The sequence below is a fragment of the Carassius carassius genome, chromosome 39 (genome assembly GCF_963082965.1).
Source record: "Carassius carassius chromosome 39, fCarCar2.1, whole genome shotgun sequence".
NCBI lineage: Eukaryota > Metazoa > Chordata > Actinopteri > Cypriniformes > Cyprinidae > Carassius > Carassius carassius.
In genome coordinates, this window is record NC_081793.1 from 19,060,216 (window position 1) to 19,078,188 (window position 17,973).

The 17,973-nt window shown below is 36.0% G+C and overlaps 1 protein-coding gene across 3 annotated transcripts; it reads right to left on the reverse strand.

Moving 5' to 3' along the window:
* Window positions 1-1,882: 1,882 nt before the first annotated feature.
* On the reverse strand, window positions 1,883-13,208 carry LOC132121554 (oxysterol-binding protein-related protein 6-like). 3 transcript variants are annotated; one of them, XM_059531066.1, is made up of 24 exons: window positions 12,933-13,205; window positions 12,758-12,857; window positions 10,883-11,095; window positions 10,419-10,562; window positions 10,276-10,329; window positions 10,075-10,188; window positions 9,506-9,661; window positions 9,179-9,281; window positions 8,953-9,071; window positions 8,784-8,870; window positions 8,462-8,485; window positions 7,670-7,820; window positions 7,412-7,542; window positions 6,537-6,629; window positions 6,149-6,314; window positions 5,339-5,625; window positions 4,622-4,759; window positions 4,473-4,536; window positions 4,303-4,381; window positions 4,070-4,214; window positions 3,815-3,965; window positions 3,135-3,261; window positions 2,894-3,016; window positions 1,883-2,816 (listed from the first exon to the last, which is right to left on the reverse strand). In XM_059531066.1, the coding sequence occupies exons 3-24, from the start codon at window positions 11,012-11,014 to the stop codon at window positions 2,708-2,710; spliced, it is 2,697 nt and encodes an 898-aa protein (XP_059387049.1). In that variant the 5' UTR covers window positions 11,015-11,095; window positions 12,758-12,857; window positions 12,933-13,205; the 3' UTR covers window positions 1,883-2,707. The 3 variants fall into 3 exon arrangements, with proteins under 3 accessions (XP_059387049.1, XP_059387050.1, XP_059387051.1); XM_059531067.1 differs by lacking the exon at window positions 8,462-8,485 and having other exon boundaries at window positions 12,758-13,208; XM_059531068.1 differs by lacking the exon at window positions 6,537-6,629 and having other exon boundaries at window positions 12,758-13,202.
* Between the last annotated feature and the right edge of the window lie 4,765 nt (window positions 13,209-17,973).

Sequence of the window (17,973 nt, forward strand, 5' to 3'; positions counted from 1 at the left end):
GCAGTTATATTAAGTATCCATTCAAAAGTTTGGGGACTGAAAGATTTTTTTGGCATTTGCATCAATGTTGCATCAAAAAAATATGTAGTTCTTTTGAACTTTCCATTCATCAAAGCAGCACAACTGTTTTCAACATGATAAGAAATGTTTCTCGAGCAGCAAATCAGCATATTAGAATGATTTCTAAAGGATTATGAGACATTCAAGACAGAAGTATGGCTGCTGAAAACTGACTTCTTTTTTAAATATTACAAAAATCTTTAAACAAAAACTGCCCTGCTTCAGATAAACACAAACAGGCAAAGAGAGACAGGTTAATGTTAATAAATTTACATTTAAAATGCAAAACTGAGCCTTGAGAGCTATAGTAATTTGTTCCTGACCTCTCAAAATGTTTATAGTTCTATGGTTTTACTTTTCATAGTGTATAAGTAAATGGGCAACTTATGTGATGGTGATAGTTTGAGACAGGGCCTTGTAATCCTCAGGTTTCATTTAGCTAAAGTCCACGAGTTAGGACAAACGCACTAGTGTCAATCTGATGACCTGTAACAGGAAATACTTAAACCAACAGCATCATGTCTTGAGGCGCCGCCCCCAACGGTATACAGTTAGACAAGTGGAAAAATGGACACCTGGCAGGGGCTTCAGACTGACTATATACATCATCTTTTCTGTTTAAGCAACATGCAGATAGCTCACAAACAGATGTCAGTTACACAGAGGAAAAATCTAAGCCTGTCAGGCACCGCTGGCATTCAAAGGTGAGAATGACCTCAGACAGATAAGTGGGTGACGCCACTTCTGGGAAACACCGGAAGCCCGTGAGCTCAGAACTGTTAATTTATAGAAGCTTCCTGCATCTTTCAGATCACAGTTGTGTGCACAGACATATGCATATGATCTGTGCCCTAACATGAAATCACCATTATTCACATTACTTGTAAAATAGAACAATTAATTCAAGTGATGATTATTCAATATTCTGTGGCCACTCTGTGATCACAGGTTTTTGTTTGTTTGTTTTTCAAGTCAGCAAACTGACTCAAACTGCCTCTGTTTATTTTACATTTATGTATTTTGATCTAAAACCAAATGAGTAATATGGTTAAGACTGCATTACTTTAACTCGATTAGAAAGCCATTACCAGATATTGCCAGATGCTTAGTTGTTTAGAATACAATGCAATTTAGATGCTGGGAAATTTGTAATATTCTACAAATGTAATTATTTGAATTAATTAATTTGCTTACAGGTTTTTTAATGTTAGCTATTAAGAAGTTGACTGAGAAACAAAAAGCAAATGGCTGCAAGAGAAAGCAGCAGTATTATTTAACTGACAAACAAAGTTACAGAACAAAAAAAAATAAGTGCAATTAAAGTGTTTCTATGTTAATTTAAAAGATGTGTAATTATTGTTCATGTTTGGTTTCTTTTTATACACTGGAATGCACTGACATGTTTGTTACTGTTGATATGCACTGAAAATAATGAACGAATTGTCTGGTTGTTGTCATGTTAGCAATCAATCCATGTTTTGGCTGACCCCTGGTGGACATTATGCTCCTCATATCTTCTTGTTTCAACGGGAACCTATTTAGGTTATCTCTGATACCATCTTTGTCTATCTGTTGAATTAAAGTACAATTTAAGTAATTTTACTAAAAATAAAATAGGTGCTTCTGTAGTAATTTTCCTCAGCCAAGCAAACTGAGCCTCAGACACAGCTGTCAAAATACGGTATATAATATTAAATGATGTTTTTGATTAATTCTAAATGTAATAAAGACTGAACTATACAAATTCTTTTTTTCTATTCTTTAATATTGTACATGATATTGAATTGTTTATTGTTGTTTTAAATAACTAAACAAGTCATGATTATTATGTGAACATTTGTACACAATGATTTTTATCATCCAGGCCTACACAGAATGGTTGTTTCTGATGTCACATTTTATGTAGGGTTTAAACTGTGAGCTTAATTCATACTTAAATGCCAATAAATATAACATTATTGTCTAAAATCAAAATATGATAATTGGGTCATAAAAAAAGATGTGCAATGTAAGAGTGCTTTGGACACATTTCAGAAACCTCCTTCAGTAAAAAGTCATAGAAGGCCCAAATTAGAGTTAATTCATTTACTGCTCAATCCTGATTAGGATGAGACATGGCTTTGCAAGAGAAATAATGGTCCTTTTATAAACTTGTGAGTTAACGGAAGAAAAAGTTATGAGGTAATGAACCTCTGAATATTACATATCAAATAATCTATTTTCTTTATCCAGACTCTTGTTGTTGCCACCAGCACATAAGTACTTATAAAAAATGAAAAGCAATTTAACATCGTCCATAAAAATGTGTGTGTGCAATTGTTAAAACTAAACATCTCCAGAACATCGAATACATCTTCTTATACTTTTTGGCTTATATTTTATCCAAAGAGGAAGACAAGGTCAAACTATCCACCAAGTTTCTGTGTCCTCAACCATGAAACAAATATAAATGTTCAAAATGAATCCCTCATCTTGCTGCTTGGTAAAACATCATCCTTGCTCAATGGATTCGGTTTAGTACAAAAGCCCTTGGCAATTTATCATTGCTCCCAAAAGCTCCAAGTTTGTACAGTCTTTCAAAAACTGTGTGCAAGCTGAATTTATCACAGGCATTAAGGGTCCACAGTGTTGCTTCAGTCTGTCTTCTTCACCATAATTCCAGGTTTTTATCATTGACAAACCCAGGATTCTCCCTAATCTTCCAATACGTTCCATTGTAAAGCCAAACTTCCCTTCCAGCAGCATCCAAAGTTTTCCTGTAAGATGAAATCATTTTAGCATTCCAACTATAATTCTTATGAATAAATCAGTTGTGGGATTGATGTCAGCTCACCTGAAAAAGTGAGGGATATGCTCCTCTCCTCTTTTGGCAAGAATCTTCCTCCTTTCTCTTTGATTTTCCTCCACTTCATCCTTCTTTTTATCAGTCTCCTCTATTTTCCCCTCCTCAAGAAGCCTAACAGCACCAACAGAGAGCAAACTTAAAACAGATGATCTAAAAGAAAAGTTACATGGACTTTTTCTCATAGTTCTGGCTCCAGTCTATTTCTCATTGTCTATTAGGAAGGTCTCACCTTTGGTCAGGGCGCAAGCGTGTATCTGTAAGGGGCAGCAAGGGCTTAAGGTCAGGGGTCAGCTCATTCATCTCGATTGCAAAACTAGAGAAGCCATAGTAAAGCATGTAGTTCTTGGGCTGTGGATCTGTAAGGAAGCACAGACATTCTGACAACATCTGCCAACAAAGAGGTACATCTCTCAGCCACAAAATCAGAATGGACCCCATACAGACCCAATATATTCCTCGTCTTATTGTGATGATCCAAGAAACATAATCTATCCTTCAATATTTGTTTCCTTATTTGGAAAGTTATAGAAATAACAATTTTTTTTCTTTTGTTATAGAGGCAAATGAGGATACAAAAATTATATTTGTCGTGGTTTCTGTTCAACACTATAGAAGTTTACACAACTACTGATGACTTCAACCACCTCAATATGTGAAGACAGTACATGGCAAAATTAAAAACAGTTATTACATAATGCTGACCAATATCCAAATAGGTATTTAGCATTTTCTAATCCAATGCATTAGTTCTGGATAATTCCCAATGGATAAAATCAATGTTTATTTAATATTCTGTTTCATGCAGAAATACATCATTGCAAAAGTCATTTGGGATTGCAAACAGCGTTTCATGTTGACTTGAAATACGACGACAATATTCAATAAAATAGAGGAAAGATGACTACTCACTTGGCTTCCAGATACACTGTGGATTTGGAAGGGTGTCACAGCAGATCCCTTCATGCCAAAATCCACCGAAACGATGGACGACATTACCAGTCTCATCAAGAACTTGACCCTGAACTTCGTTTTTGGAACCATCTGAACCCCAATAACGTGACTGAGAGAGGGGGGAAGATTTTCTGCATTTGTACAAAGACTTCGTCTATATGTACTCAAAATGAATCAAATGACAACAAAATTTGCAATCAAAACTGAACACACCTTCACAAATGTGATCTTACAAGTACAGACCGAGCTTTTCAAGTTGCGAATAATGACCTCGCCGTAGTGCTCGAGATATCGCTGCTGACTGAAGACATTGTGGATGCACGTCACCACTTTGTTCCATTCATAGTGGTCCCCATATCTACAAGTAAGGTATATCAAAGAGCAAAGTTTAGAATTTTTCTAAACATTTGAATTCAAATTCAGCTGATACCAAAACAGATACTTGCTTTTTTAGAGTCACATTCACCATCCCTGTTGGCATGATCTCCAAAGATTTGCCCCAGAACTTGTTCTTCCATCTCTGGTCTGCTCTCAGAATGTAAGATAAAAAAAAAATTATGAGATTCAAATTCAAACATACAGTTCATAATGAGACCACGCAGACTTTAAAACTTACCCTGCCAGAAGTTGAAATTGTCTGATTCTGCATGACACGCAGATATTGGTGGATGATGGGAAACCTGACGGCAAACACAAAACCACAGAGTAAACAACTGCTTGACAGCAAACGTATCTGATGTATGATCAGATGTGATTATTAATTACCTGTTCACTAATGTAGCGGAAGCCTCTGTCCTCTCTGATACACTCAAATGTTTCTCCCAGAACTGGATTAAAAGGTTTGTAGCGGTTGCGATACTGAGCCGTGGCATAGCCAGATATGGCAAAAGCAGCAATATAAACCTTTACAGAGACGGAAAAAAAAACAAATTTCCAACCTTTTTTAAAAAAAATATACAATACAATAAATAAATAAATGGCATTAAAATAAATGCTAATCTATTGAACTTTTTATTCATCAAAGAAAAAATGTTTTCAACAAAATAAAATATTGTTTGAATGTTTTTTTTTGCATCAAATCAATATATTAGAGTGATTACTGGAGTAATGATTGCTAAAAATGCAGTTGTGCTATAAATTACATTTTTAAATATATTAAAATAGAAAATTATTTTATTATTCTATTTGACAGTATATAAAATGAAATTCTATTTCCATTTAAAAAAAAATTTCAGTAAATTGCAATAATATTTTACAATTGTACTGTTTTATTTTTGATCAAATAAAAGTAGCCTTGGTGAGCACAAGAGATTTCTTTGAAAAACATAAAATAAAAACTTACCAGTCCCAATGTTTTGAATGGTAGTGTATATATACAGAAGTAGTCATAATTAATTTATTCGAATTTATTTATTCTAAATGAATTAGTCCTTTTGTGATAATTCAGACATATGCAGTATTGCTGAAGTCTGTAACTATTACCATCCTCTGGTAGGGGTCATCGGTATGATTGGCAGTGTCCAGTAGGTCAGAATATTCCAGCTCCTCACAGAGTCTCTGCAGCAGGCACACAGGCTCATTCAGAGCTGCTGGCATGGAGACTCGGGACAGATCCTTGCCTATGTTGTTGTAGAGGATAGTCATCAATCCTACATGGCTGTTGTCAGGGCAAACTGCAGGCAACATAGTACGACGTCCAGTGTTCTTTATGGTGTTCAGCTTTGGTGGTGCCTTTGAAAGGCTGGCGCGGTACTTGCGTGAAGCCATTGCTGATGAGTTCATAAGAAAAAGTAAAAAACAGTGTATTAGATTACATGAACAAAAGTAAAATTTGGGGTCGATATTATTTTTTATAAAAGTTTTTGAAAGAAGTCTCCTAGTTTGCATGAATTTGATCAAGAATACAGCATAGATTATTTAGTGAAATATTATTACAATCTAAAAACAATATTTATTTTTTGTAATTATTATTAATTCCTGTAATGGCAACACAGATTCAGTAGACATCACTCCAGTCTTCAGTGTCACATGATCCTTCAGAAATCATTCTAATATACTGATTTGGTGCTTAAGAAACATTTCCTCTTAATATCAGTTAAAAACAGTTGTTTCAGCATTGCAAAAGAACAGCCTTTCAAATGGACATATTTTGTAACATTACAAACTTCTTTACTGCCATTTTTGCTGAAAGTATTAATTCCTAAAAAAAAAAACCTTTGAAACCTTGAACCCAAACTTTTGAATGGTAGCATATATATGGACATCTAAACACCACATTTAATTTTCACTAACCATAAGCCTCATCAGGCTCTGAATTACTGGATCCATCACTTAGACCGGACTCATCGGACATCTCAGAAGAGCTTGCACACATAAGCTCATCACATGCGTCAAAATACTCTGCCGCTGAGTCAGCCACCGAGGGCGCACGGAAAGAAAAACTACGGCCTGACCCAGACTGAGTGAAACAGAGACAGACATGTAGTCAGAAAATGTGAGCTTGATTGCATCATACTACTATAAAGAGAAAACTATGAGAGGATTAAAGAGCCTGTTAGCCTATGAAGTAGGTGAAACCCATCAACCTGTAAACAGAATAAAGCAGCAGAGGGTGGAGGAGGGAAAGAAAGAGACAAAAATAGGAACAGGCTGAGTAGGTTCTGGGTAGACAGTGACACACCTTCCTTTGTAGCACAGTATGGAAGGACTCTTCTGAGGAATCGGAGGACACCGAGAGATTGTGGATTTTGGTGTGACGGGACTTAACATCTAACTGAAGATACACATATACACACACATACATCTATGCAGTAAAACATAACATGTAATGCACTGAAAATAAACTATTAAGCCAGTAGTTTTCAACCTTTTTGTCTTCAATGCCCCTCATTGTCAACAACAATATTCAAAGGCCCCATGATTTCTCCAGTTGTTCGATAATTCGCCCAAAAATGAAAATCAGCCTCAAGTGGATCCAAATCTTTTCCGAGTTTCTTTTTTTAGTCAGACATAAAGATATTTTGAAGAATGTGGGTAAACAGTTGTTGGTCTCCTCTGACTTCCATAGTATGAAAAGAAAAATACTTGTTAATGGGGACCAGTAACTGTTTGATTACTAACATTCTTCCAAATATCTTCTTTTCAGTTCAACAGAAATTTTTTTCTCATACAGGTTTGGAACAACTTGAGGGTGAGTAAAAAATGACAGAATTTTCATTTTTCAATGAACCTTTAAAATAAGAAAGATCTTGATTTTAAGTGGTTTAATTTGTAATTATTTATTATCTTATTTTAATGCTTGTTTTGTCTTATTTTAAATCATTTCAAGTCATCTTGGACTTTTTTAGAAGTTTGTTGAAACCCCTGGTTGAGAACCACTGTATCAAAGCATTTACTAGAAGGGGTGTTTGCTTTGTGGTATAGAGCTTTTAGATTCTTTAATAACAAGATAACATACCATAAATCTATTCTTTGCAAGCATGCAGATAATTTTAAGGCAATAACGAAGCAGTATAGGCTTTTCACTAAGTAATACAGTAAGTAAGTCCTTGTGACCTCAGCCAGGTTGCAGAGGTTGTTGATCTGGGCAGAGGTGGTCTGCTGAAGCTCCCTGCTGGACCAGGCTTCCTGCAGCCTTTGGCGCTCCTGAGCTAGAGTCTCATGTGCAGTACGCAGAGAGGCATGGACTATACGGAAAAAGACACAGTGCTGACATTCAGCATTATACAGTACATCTAATACAGCAAATAAGCATACACTGGGTTTAAATTTCAACTATGAAATCATTAAGATGTTACTCTTATCCATTTATACCTTTCAAGGACATGGAGCAGATGTCTTGGTGGAGTTTCTTGTTTTCTGATGAGGTGGGGGTTGATGGGGTCGTCTGGGTGGAGACATAATCGGGGATGGACGAGACGGAGGTTCCGAGATGAGAAGAACTGTTCAGGTGGCTTGATGATAACTGCATTAGAAAAGTAGGTAGATAAGAAGTAGGAGTTATTGTTATCTAATCAGAGATACATTCAACTGATCAAAAGTGAGAGTAAAGATATTTATAGGGTCAAAAATAATTTATATTTCAACTAAATGCTATTCTTTTGAGCTTTCTATCTATCAAAGAGTACTGAAAACAAAGTATCACTGTTTCTTGAGCACCAAATCAGCATATAACAATGCTTGCTGAAGGATCATGTGACATTAAAGACTGAAGTAAAGTAAAAATTCAACCTTACATTACAGAAATAAATACATATATATATATATATATATATATATATATATATATATATATATATATATATATATATATATATATATATATATATATATATATATATATATATATTAAAAATTAAAATAGAAAACAGTTGTTTTTAATTGCAATGATTCTTAAAAATGGTACAGGTTTTACTGTTTTTTTGTTGTTGTTGGGTTTTTTTTATCAAATAAATTCAGCCTTTGTGAGAATAAGAGACTTACCAAGCCCTAACTTAAGTGGAAAAATTCAACAGGACCACCACATGGTGTAAAATATTTGATACTCGGTACAATGTGTTGAAACCATCAAGGAGTTTACAATCATTGTGTCTTGTGTTGACTTACCGATTTAGTAATCCCACGAAACGGCTTCATGTAAAAAAGGAGTTGACTAAATTACTTGGGGTTTTGACATTCTAATGCTTACTACACATTAGCACAACAGAAATGCCTGACTACAGTATTCAAAGCTAAAATAAAAATACATCTTTGGGATGAAACTGCACATGAATATGGAATCATTTCCATAATATCTTCCAAACCTTTGTGGAAAACATGAAACAATCCCAATGGCAGGGCAACCCCTGAGGGGAAAAAATGTGATTGCTCCCAAGGCTTTATCTAAGACATCCTAATGTCAAAGAGAGTGTAAACTGAGCAGCCTCACCATTCCAAGAGCCTCAACTCGAGACAGAGTGCGAGAATGACCCCAAATCTTGCCAGTCTTCTTCTTGGGCTTGTCAAGGAGGAGATTCTATGGGTCAAACACATGTGTGAGCGCTTACTTGCAAGTCATTATAGTAAAGGCCTGTCTTAAGCCTGCTCCTTTTACTAACTTGCATGCTGATGATCCTCTGGAGGTCTCCGTTATTGACTATTTGGCCCAAATCTAGAGAGTGCAACTTTTGGACCAGCTGTTGCAGCTCATTCAACTCCATTTGACAACGGGTGAGCTCTAGAAACAACACAAAGGTGCTTTTTTTGTTTGTTTGTTTTTTTATCTTTGTCTGTACTTATGCATCCTTTTGTTAGTTTTACTAGTATTTTAAAATACCACTGTACCTTGAGCACAGATGTCAGGTTCTTGGGTCTGTAGCCAAGCTGACACTTTCCCATTGATGGCGGGATTGACACATGGCAGAGGTTCACCGACATAAGTCGTGCCCTAGAATTGTTCATAAGACATTCATTTGCAACTTCCATCAGACAAACACATAATCAACTCACCGTAGCATACATTAGTGTGCATTTACAGATAAAACTACAATCTGGGACTAGCCCAAGTCTAATCACTAATTCTTCTTGTTCTTAAGCTGTGAGGACACATTCACCTAATCCCTGGTGATATAGAGGGCTACAGGAAGTCAATGTAGGAACCATTTTACTCACCATGTCCTGCATGGGACTGTTTTTGGGAGATAAATGACTGGCATGGGACAGGGCCTGGAGGAAGCCATTGTGAACGTGTGCAGCCTTGTTCTTCTTATACATCCTGTGGGCACTCAGCTTGGTGACCCATTTGTAATATAAATCTGGAGTCTTGGCCTAATTAGAAGTAAATTGGGTTCAGCTGACATTTTTGACAGTAATTTCATTTGGTTTATGATTTGATAAATAAATATCATAATCCGCCGGATGATGGTTTAAAAAAAACATAGTCACAGAAAAAAAATAAGATTTAAACTCAAAATTGTGAGATATATGATTGCAATTAAGGAAAAGATTTTTCATTGCAACTTTTTTTCTTACAATTACAAGTTTCCATCTTGCAATTCTGAATCTATAGCTCACGAAATTGAAAAAAAAAAAGTTGGAATTGTGAAATATAAACGCAAAATTACAATTCCCTTTTATTTAATGTATTACCTTAATTCTTACCTTAACCAAGCTTCTATAGAAATATATTATCTTTAAAACGAAATCTCCATTCACTCATTGCAAACAATACAATGACTTACTTTCATGTGATACAGAATGTCTCCAGCATCCAGATCTATTTGTCTTGCTTTTTTGTTTACTGACATAACTGCGAGACTGACATCCAGTGCACCATGCATTTTCCCTTTGGAAAACTGTTGGAAAAGTAAATCCCTCATTGTTAAGAGTCTGGATCCAAGATCTACAGTTGGTGGTAAGGAAAAAATTATTTGCATACTTACATCATGTTGGTTTTTTGAATATCGTAGGATACCATTATCCAAGACAAAGTATCTCTATAAAAAAGTATAACTTTAAATCTCTTTGGATTTTCACAGTTCTATGTTTGTACCAACAACTACCTAACATTTTTTTTTTCTCATACCTTATGCCACCCTTTAAGAGGCCTCTTTCTCCTCTTCATCAAGTAACCTTCACAGATTCCTGGAGTATTCACATCCTGCATGTTTTCTGCAGTGAGGTTCAAATCCGCTGGAAAGACATCCATTACTTCCCAGTCTTTAATGTTCTATTAGGAACAGAGGGAAAAGGCAATCACAGTTCACGTACAACAAGGCGTTTCCCATTTAAAATGTGTCACATATAATCCCTATAAACAAAATGCAACTGTTGAGCTCGGTAAGACACATAAACTTGTTGGTTTGGCTTTCACATTATATTATGGGACATTTGTTAGGTGTTGAGCAACAGGTTTCAAACATCCAAAGGCAGAACTCTTTATGCTAGCTTTACACCTATGCACTTCTAAGGAAAATATTTAGGTGTGTCCAAATATCAGTTGAAGAAACCTGAGTTTGAGTGCATTCATGACAAGCAGATGGTACAAACCAGCCGTGAGTGACGTGAGGATGCTGTGCTGCTGCTCCTGGAATGAGTGGGCTTATGCCAGCTGCTAGACACCTTCTCCGCACCACTCGTCTGTGATTGGACCTGGTCCACCGAAGACCCATGGTAGTCCATTTTGAAAATGTCCTCTTGTGCACTTATTAGTCGAGATTGGTGTGAATATACACTCTGCTAGAGACTCCTTTTCATTGTTCACTAAGGCACAATATGTCAGCAAAGCAAAGATTTTTTTATTATTAGCTTTTTAGAAAGAAATCATTTATTGGTTATTCAGACAAGCACATGTTAATTGTATACTATATTATGCAACATGGTTAGGCCATATTTTTGATAACAGTGGTTGCCTTTGTATTTCAGAGCTAGTTTTGTGAATGTTTTGTACAACAAATGCCATAAAAAGCCAAGGCCGAAACACAGTCATAGCAAAAGTAACTAGCACAGTGACAGTAAACAAAAACAGAAGCAATACAGTGTCCAGAGAAAACTAATCTAATTCAGTTATCTAACAGTAGGGACCTGCCTTAACTAACACTTCCTGGGCAGGACTTTAACTTCTGCCCTTTACCAGATCAGATTGGTTCATCATCTCATGAACACCTTTCAAATGGCTTAATATGAAACACAAAAGCATAATGCAAAGCAAAGAAACCAAAACAATACACTCATATTTACATAATCTAAATGATGCAAAAACCAAAGAACACCTTTATTGCTGTATTTTATATCCACACATACTGAAAGATTATCGAACAAATCCTTTTTCTACATATAAGCTGAATGGAATGTCATCAGAGGGAGTGTGACAGAAACCAAACATGTTTTCTAGAATCTCCTGCTGTCTTGACAACACTGACAAGCTCATACATGCCCATTAAACTAGAATGAGGGCAAATTAGATATTTTGTAAACAGCTTAATTTGCAGTTGACTAATGAACTATTTGATTACATAATTAGTAAAAGTAATTGGAATTATTCAGTCATTACCAAAACTGATCACTGTTGATATGTAAGTTTTAAATTGTTTTAGATATGGAAGACAGAATGTGCACTGTAGCACATGAATATGGATAGTAACCTAACAAAGGTAACGATCCCTATGGGAGAAGCTTAGCGTCATTATGATAATTGGCTTTGAATGTCCCTTTTTAGCAGCCCTTAGCTTGAATAGCTTTTCACCACCGTGAGCATGCTGATAGGTCACAGTAAATATGGTGTATAGCATCAGGAAAACAATGTTACGTACACGTTTGAATAATCATAATAACAAAAAAAGATCAGAAGTTTAGAGTCCTTCATTTTATTTAATTGTAGATTTCACTGTAAATTATAAGAACATGATTTTAAGAGGTATAATAATTGTTAAACAGGTTTGGTGAGACTAAGTAGTCATTCCTCTTTGTGTGAAGCATCATCAAGTATGTTGAGAAACTAAATAGTGTAGCTAACTAAAGACTTGCTCTTTGTAACCAAGACAGTGCAAACATATAAAATGACATATATGATGAACTCAAAACTGAAAACTGTATGTATAGCCTGACACTCTTACAAATCACTACAAGATCACATGCTGCCAATGTCAATAAATTATTATCAATCTAAGACATTTAGCTCTTGGATTTGATTTAAAACTGTCATGCTTGAACAATTAAATACATTTCATAGTTATAGTCAATTTGGGCTTGTGTTTAAGAGTTACTTCTCCAGTTAGGTTCACTGTGCACTTAATAAAGGCTGTTTTTCATACATATCCACTGTTTCAAAACAGTAAATATATAAATCCACTTCAAACATAGTTCTACTGCTACCAGCATTTAAAACCACAATGTTTCTTTAAGTATTGTAACTCAAGGTCTCACCTGAGGTTCCTGTTCTTGGCCAGCGTGTGGTGTATCTCTGAGTGACTCCCTCCAAGCACCTGAGTTTCATGTTCCCCCATTTGTACAACCATGCGTCACTCTACTCACACAACATGAAACCAGTTCAACCACGTTCTACTAAAAATGAAAGAATGCAGATATTCCATGTGCATACCAGAACGATATATGGCAGACAGCTCCCAACTATCCTCCCCGGTGACTGAACATCCTCCAAATCCACCCAAGGCTGCAGCCAAATCATTATCCGCATTACTGTCTTAAAAGCTGTTGGAATTACAGACATGTAGGTGGAACTTCACTGACAGCCAGCCATTCAGATGCATTAAATCTGAAACTATTGAGTTGCTCTGCCATGGCCTGTTCACTGAGACGGGATAACCTCCTAATGTACTAATTTTCAAGTGGGTAACCCCCTATTGGTTCATGTATTACCACACACAGAGAACATTTGTTTTATTTATAGTGAGGTTTGAAAATTCACAAATTACCTTTAAGATGATCACACATAATTGTAAAACTGGCGTAAAATTACAATGGTTTCAAAATATGAAGAACTGAAAAACTTCTACACTGAACTCAGTTATAACCATAAAGGACTAACTGACCTAGATTAACATGAAGTAATCCAGAGATTACCACTAATCAGGATCCGTGACCACTAGCTAGTGTTTATTTTAGCAGCACAAATACATTTTTCTAATGGCTTTTTATAATCAGTTTAAACACACTTCCATTTGTTTAAATATGCAAAAGGTCATAAATCAGGGTCTCCAGCCCTGCTCCTGGAGAACTACCGTCCTGCAGAGTTTAACTCCAGCCCTATTTAAACACCAGAACCAGCTAATCAAGGAGTTCAGGGTTACCTGAAAATTAAGGGCAGGTGTGTTGGAGCAAGATTGGAACTGAAGTCTGCAGGAAGCAGACGCTGGGAGAAGGGAGCAGGGTTAGAGACCCCTGGTATAAATATTGGCAATGTGCTTATTAATATGAATTGACAGTTTCTGTATGTACTTTAAAGTCTAGACTAGAAAAAACCTGTTGCATCTCCACCACTGATGCTGAAGACAAAATATGCAGTTCAGTAAGACACTATGTCTGCTTTTGAAGAAATTGATAGCAAAATCTTGGAATAAATATTAAAGCACCTTAAATCGTCAACCTGCTATCTTAACACACTTCCCACATATTCTTTTCAAAAGGGTGCAGAAAGAAATTAGAAATAGATCTCTTAGAAGTGGTGAATGCCTCACTTCTTTCTGGGACTTTTCTAAACTCCCTGAAAACTGCAGTGGTTAAACCCCTTCTGAAAAAGAGCAATCTGGATAACACCATATTGAGCAACTATAGACCAATATAAAATTTTCTTTTTATAGGCAAGTTTATTCAAAGGCTAGTCTTTAATCAGCTGAACAAATACTTAAACTCAAATGGATACCTGGACAATTTTCAATCTGGTTTCCGACCGCATCACAGCACAGAGACAGCACTCATTAAGATAATAAATTATATTTGCTTAAATCCTGTTTCTGGCAAAATATCAGTGCTGGTACTACTAGATCTCATTGCTGCGTTTGACACTGTTGATCAGAACATACTACTAGAGAGACTGGAAAGCTCGGCCGGGCTTTCTGGGATGGTACTCAAATAGTCCAGGTCATACTTAGAAGGGAGAGGCTATTATGTGAGTATAGGAGAGCATAAGTCTAAGTGGACGTCCATGACATGCGGAGTCCCACAAGGCTCAATTCTTGCACCGCTCTTGTTTAGACTGTACCTGTATATGCTCCAATTAATCAAATAATGAGATAGAACCAATAGGCCTATCACAGCTATGCTGGTGATACCCAGATTTATCTAGCCTTATCGCTAAATTACCACAGCCCCATTGACTCCACCTGCCAATTCCTTGATGAAATTGACAGTTGGATGTACCAGAACTTTCTTCAGTGAAACAAGGAAAAAAACTGAAGAAATTGCATTTGGAAACAAAGATGAAGTTCTCAAGGTGAATGCATACCTTGACTCCAAGGGTCTAAACTGAAAATCAAGTCAGGAATCTTAGTGTGACTCTGGAGACAGACCTTAGTTTCAGTGGTCATTTCAAAGCAGTAACTAAATCAGCATACTATCATCTAAAAAGCATTACAAGAATTAGAAGTTTTGTTTCCAGCCAAGGCTTGGAGAAACTTGTTCATGCCTTCATCACCAGCAGGGCGGACTATTGTAATGGACTCCTCACTGGCCACCCAAGAAGACCATTAGACAGCTGCAGCTCATCCAGAATGCTGCAGCCAGGATTCTGACTAGAACAAGAAAATCTCAAAATATCACACCAGTCCTCAGGTGCTTACACTGGCTTCAAGTTACATTTAGGATTTATTTTAACTTTTGTACTTTTACTCGTTTATAAATCACTATATGGCCTAGGACCGAAACAGTTGGAACTTAGCTTCTAGAAGAGATCAGATGTTCTAAAACATGTCACATTTAAATTCAGACTCAAAACTCAACTGTTTAGCTGTGAATTTATTGAATGAGCACTGTGCAATGTCCGAACTGTATGTATAATAAATTTCTGTTCATTTTATTTTATTTTAAACCTTTTAAATCAACTTGTAAATCATTTTCAGTGTTTTAAATTAGTTATTTTATTGTTGTGGTTATTTATTTGTATTATTGTTTTATTTTATTTTATGTAAAGCACTTTGAATTACCATTGTGTATGAAATGTGCTATTTAAATAAACTTGCCTTGCCTAAGAACATTGCCATTTTGTATCTAGCAATGGGGTGGTGAGTTATCACAATGGAACCTGCTGTTAAATAGCCTAATATTGGTTTTTCAGCAACATTCAGCAGTTCAACAATTATTAGCAGTATACATAGCAAATATTGTTATTCTTAAAAGGCACAATATGTAAGATTGTTTTAATTAAAATACCCAAAAACATTATAACACTGTTATATATTTTGTAGATTTGTGTACGTACATTATCCCAAATGTTTAGAAGAATATTTAAACCCTGAAAATAATACATTTTAACTAGTGGTACGTACAGTATCCATAGTGTCATTGTGTTGCCTGCTAATGTATGTATCTAGTATGATAAAACAGAGCTGCTTTACTCCAAATACTCACACGCGAAAACAGCCGACCGTGGCATAATGAAAGCTCTGCTGCTTTCGAGCCGTGTGTCACGTTCGTTCAGTAGCCTCGTTTTTCTTCAACAGCTTTCAGCCTCAGTCTGCTTCATTCTACTACGTTTATAAATCATAAGCTCACCCATGAAGATGATTTTGCCCGCGTCTCGTCGGATTGCATTGGGTGTGAGGATGAAGACTACAACTCCCATGATTCCACACTCAATCACAGCGTCATCAGACTATGCCTTTGTTTCTTTGTTTGCTTTGCATAAGCGCCCACTAGCGGCAAAAACTTACACATTGTGCCTTTAAATTTTATAAAACTACAAAATATATCATGAAATTTTACTTTGAAAGACAGAACTATTACTATTCTAATTTAATATAGTATTTTAACTAATCATTTGAAACAAACATCACTGCTACAGCAGAGATGTTGCCTTTGCGAAATGTAGCCCCAGTCTCCTCTCCACCATATCTACAGTGAAAATTAACTCCAACTTTAACATAAAAATGACCAAACAGCAACTTTAATCCTTTATTGTATCTTTATCTGTAACAGCATTTGTGGAGTCCCCAGAGCCTTGCTGTTTGACATACTGCTGAAGGAGGGCGGAAAGGTGAGCTGGATGGTGAAGTAACATCGAGACAGTCTGTGAAGTCATCATGGTTAGACCACCAACTAGATCACCCTGGATAGTGGTCATAGACGGGAGTTTGGCGTAACTGAGAATGCCCTGATATGAAAGCAACGTGTTCTCTATACAAGCACCTGAAAGAAAATCAGAAAGCCTGTGAGACAAAACCAACCTTTTTCAAAGATCTTTAAAAGAATAACATGCTTGAATGCATGGGTTTTAAAAGTGCTTATTTTTCTCCCGATGCAAATGAAACAACTTTCACTTTTCAATAGAGCAAGCAATATTATGGATAGTGGACTATTTTAGCACAAATGGCTTTAAGTCAAAAACACCCTAATTAAGGATTTGATTATTACAAACATGCAGCTTTTCATTTCAAGAGACATTAACTGGAGACCTGGATTATTGTGATGTTTTTATCAACTGTTTCTATCTCTCATTCTGATGGCAACCATTCACTGCAGAGGATTCATCAGTGGTCAAGTGTTGTAATATTACATTTCTCCAAATCTGTTCCAATATAGGAACAAATTCATTTACATTTTACATGGCCTGAGCGTGAGTGTATTTTCAGAAAGGTTTCATTTTTGAGTGAACTATTACTTTAAGAATACAAGTTCATGCATAGGACACAGTCACCTAACAGCACCATCTGATGACTGTGTTTTAACGCTTGCAGCATCTCTTTAACTTTTGTCTTTTTACCAGCAAATATCACAGTCTGTCCAACAAATAGAGGCAACATGTTACTGTAAATGCTGTTACTGAGAAAGGACATCTCAACAGTGGCAATCATATGGTAAATATTGGTCAGAATAAAATTAAGGCTAGAATATGAATATTCAAAGTACAATAGGAATGTAAAGGATGCAACAAATGATAGACTAATGTCATGAGAGCATCATATGTGGTGTTTTAATCATGAAAATAAAAACAGGGGTTTGTCGAAAGTCCTAAGTGGCAGCATGCATGGATAACAAAATGCTAAACATGAAGAGATGAAACCAATAAACAGTAAGTAAACAGAGAAGAGTTTAAAATGTATTTCCAAGCACCTCAAATATGAATCACGTATTCTCTGATAGATGATGATTTTTTTTATTTATTTAAGTAATTCACTTACTTATATATATATATATATATATATATATATAATAACAAACCAGAATCTTACCATAGACAGTAAAAGAAAGAATCTTACCCGATTTTGGGAGAAGCCTGCTACACAAGGTCGCTGCCATCATAGCATAGACAATAAGAGAACATCTCGGTTACGTATGTAACCTTGGTTCCCTGAATAGGGAACGAGATGCTGCGGTGACGTCACCGCTATGGGAACACCTTCGGTGTGACGAATTCAGGGAACCAAGGTTACATACGTAACCGAGATGTTCCCTTTCATAGGTCACTT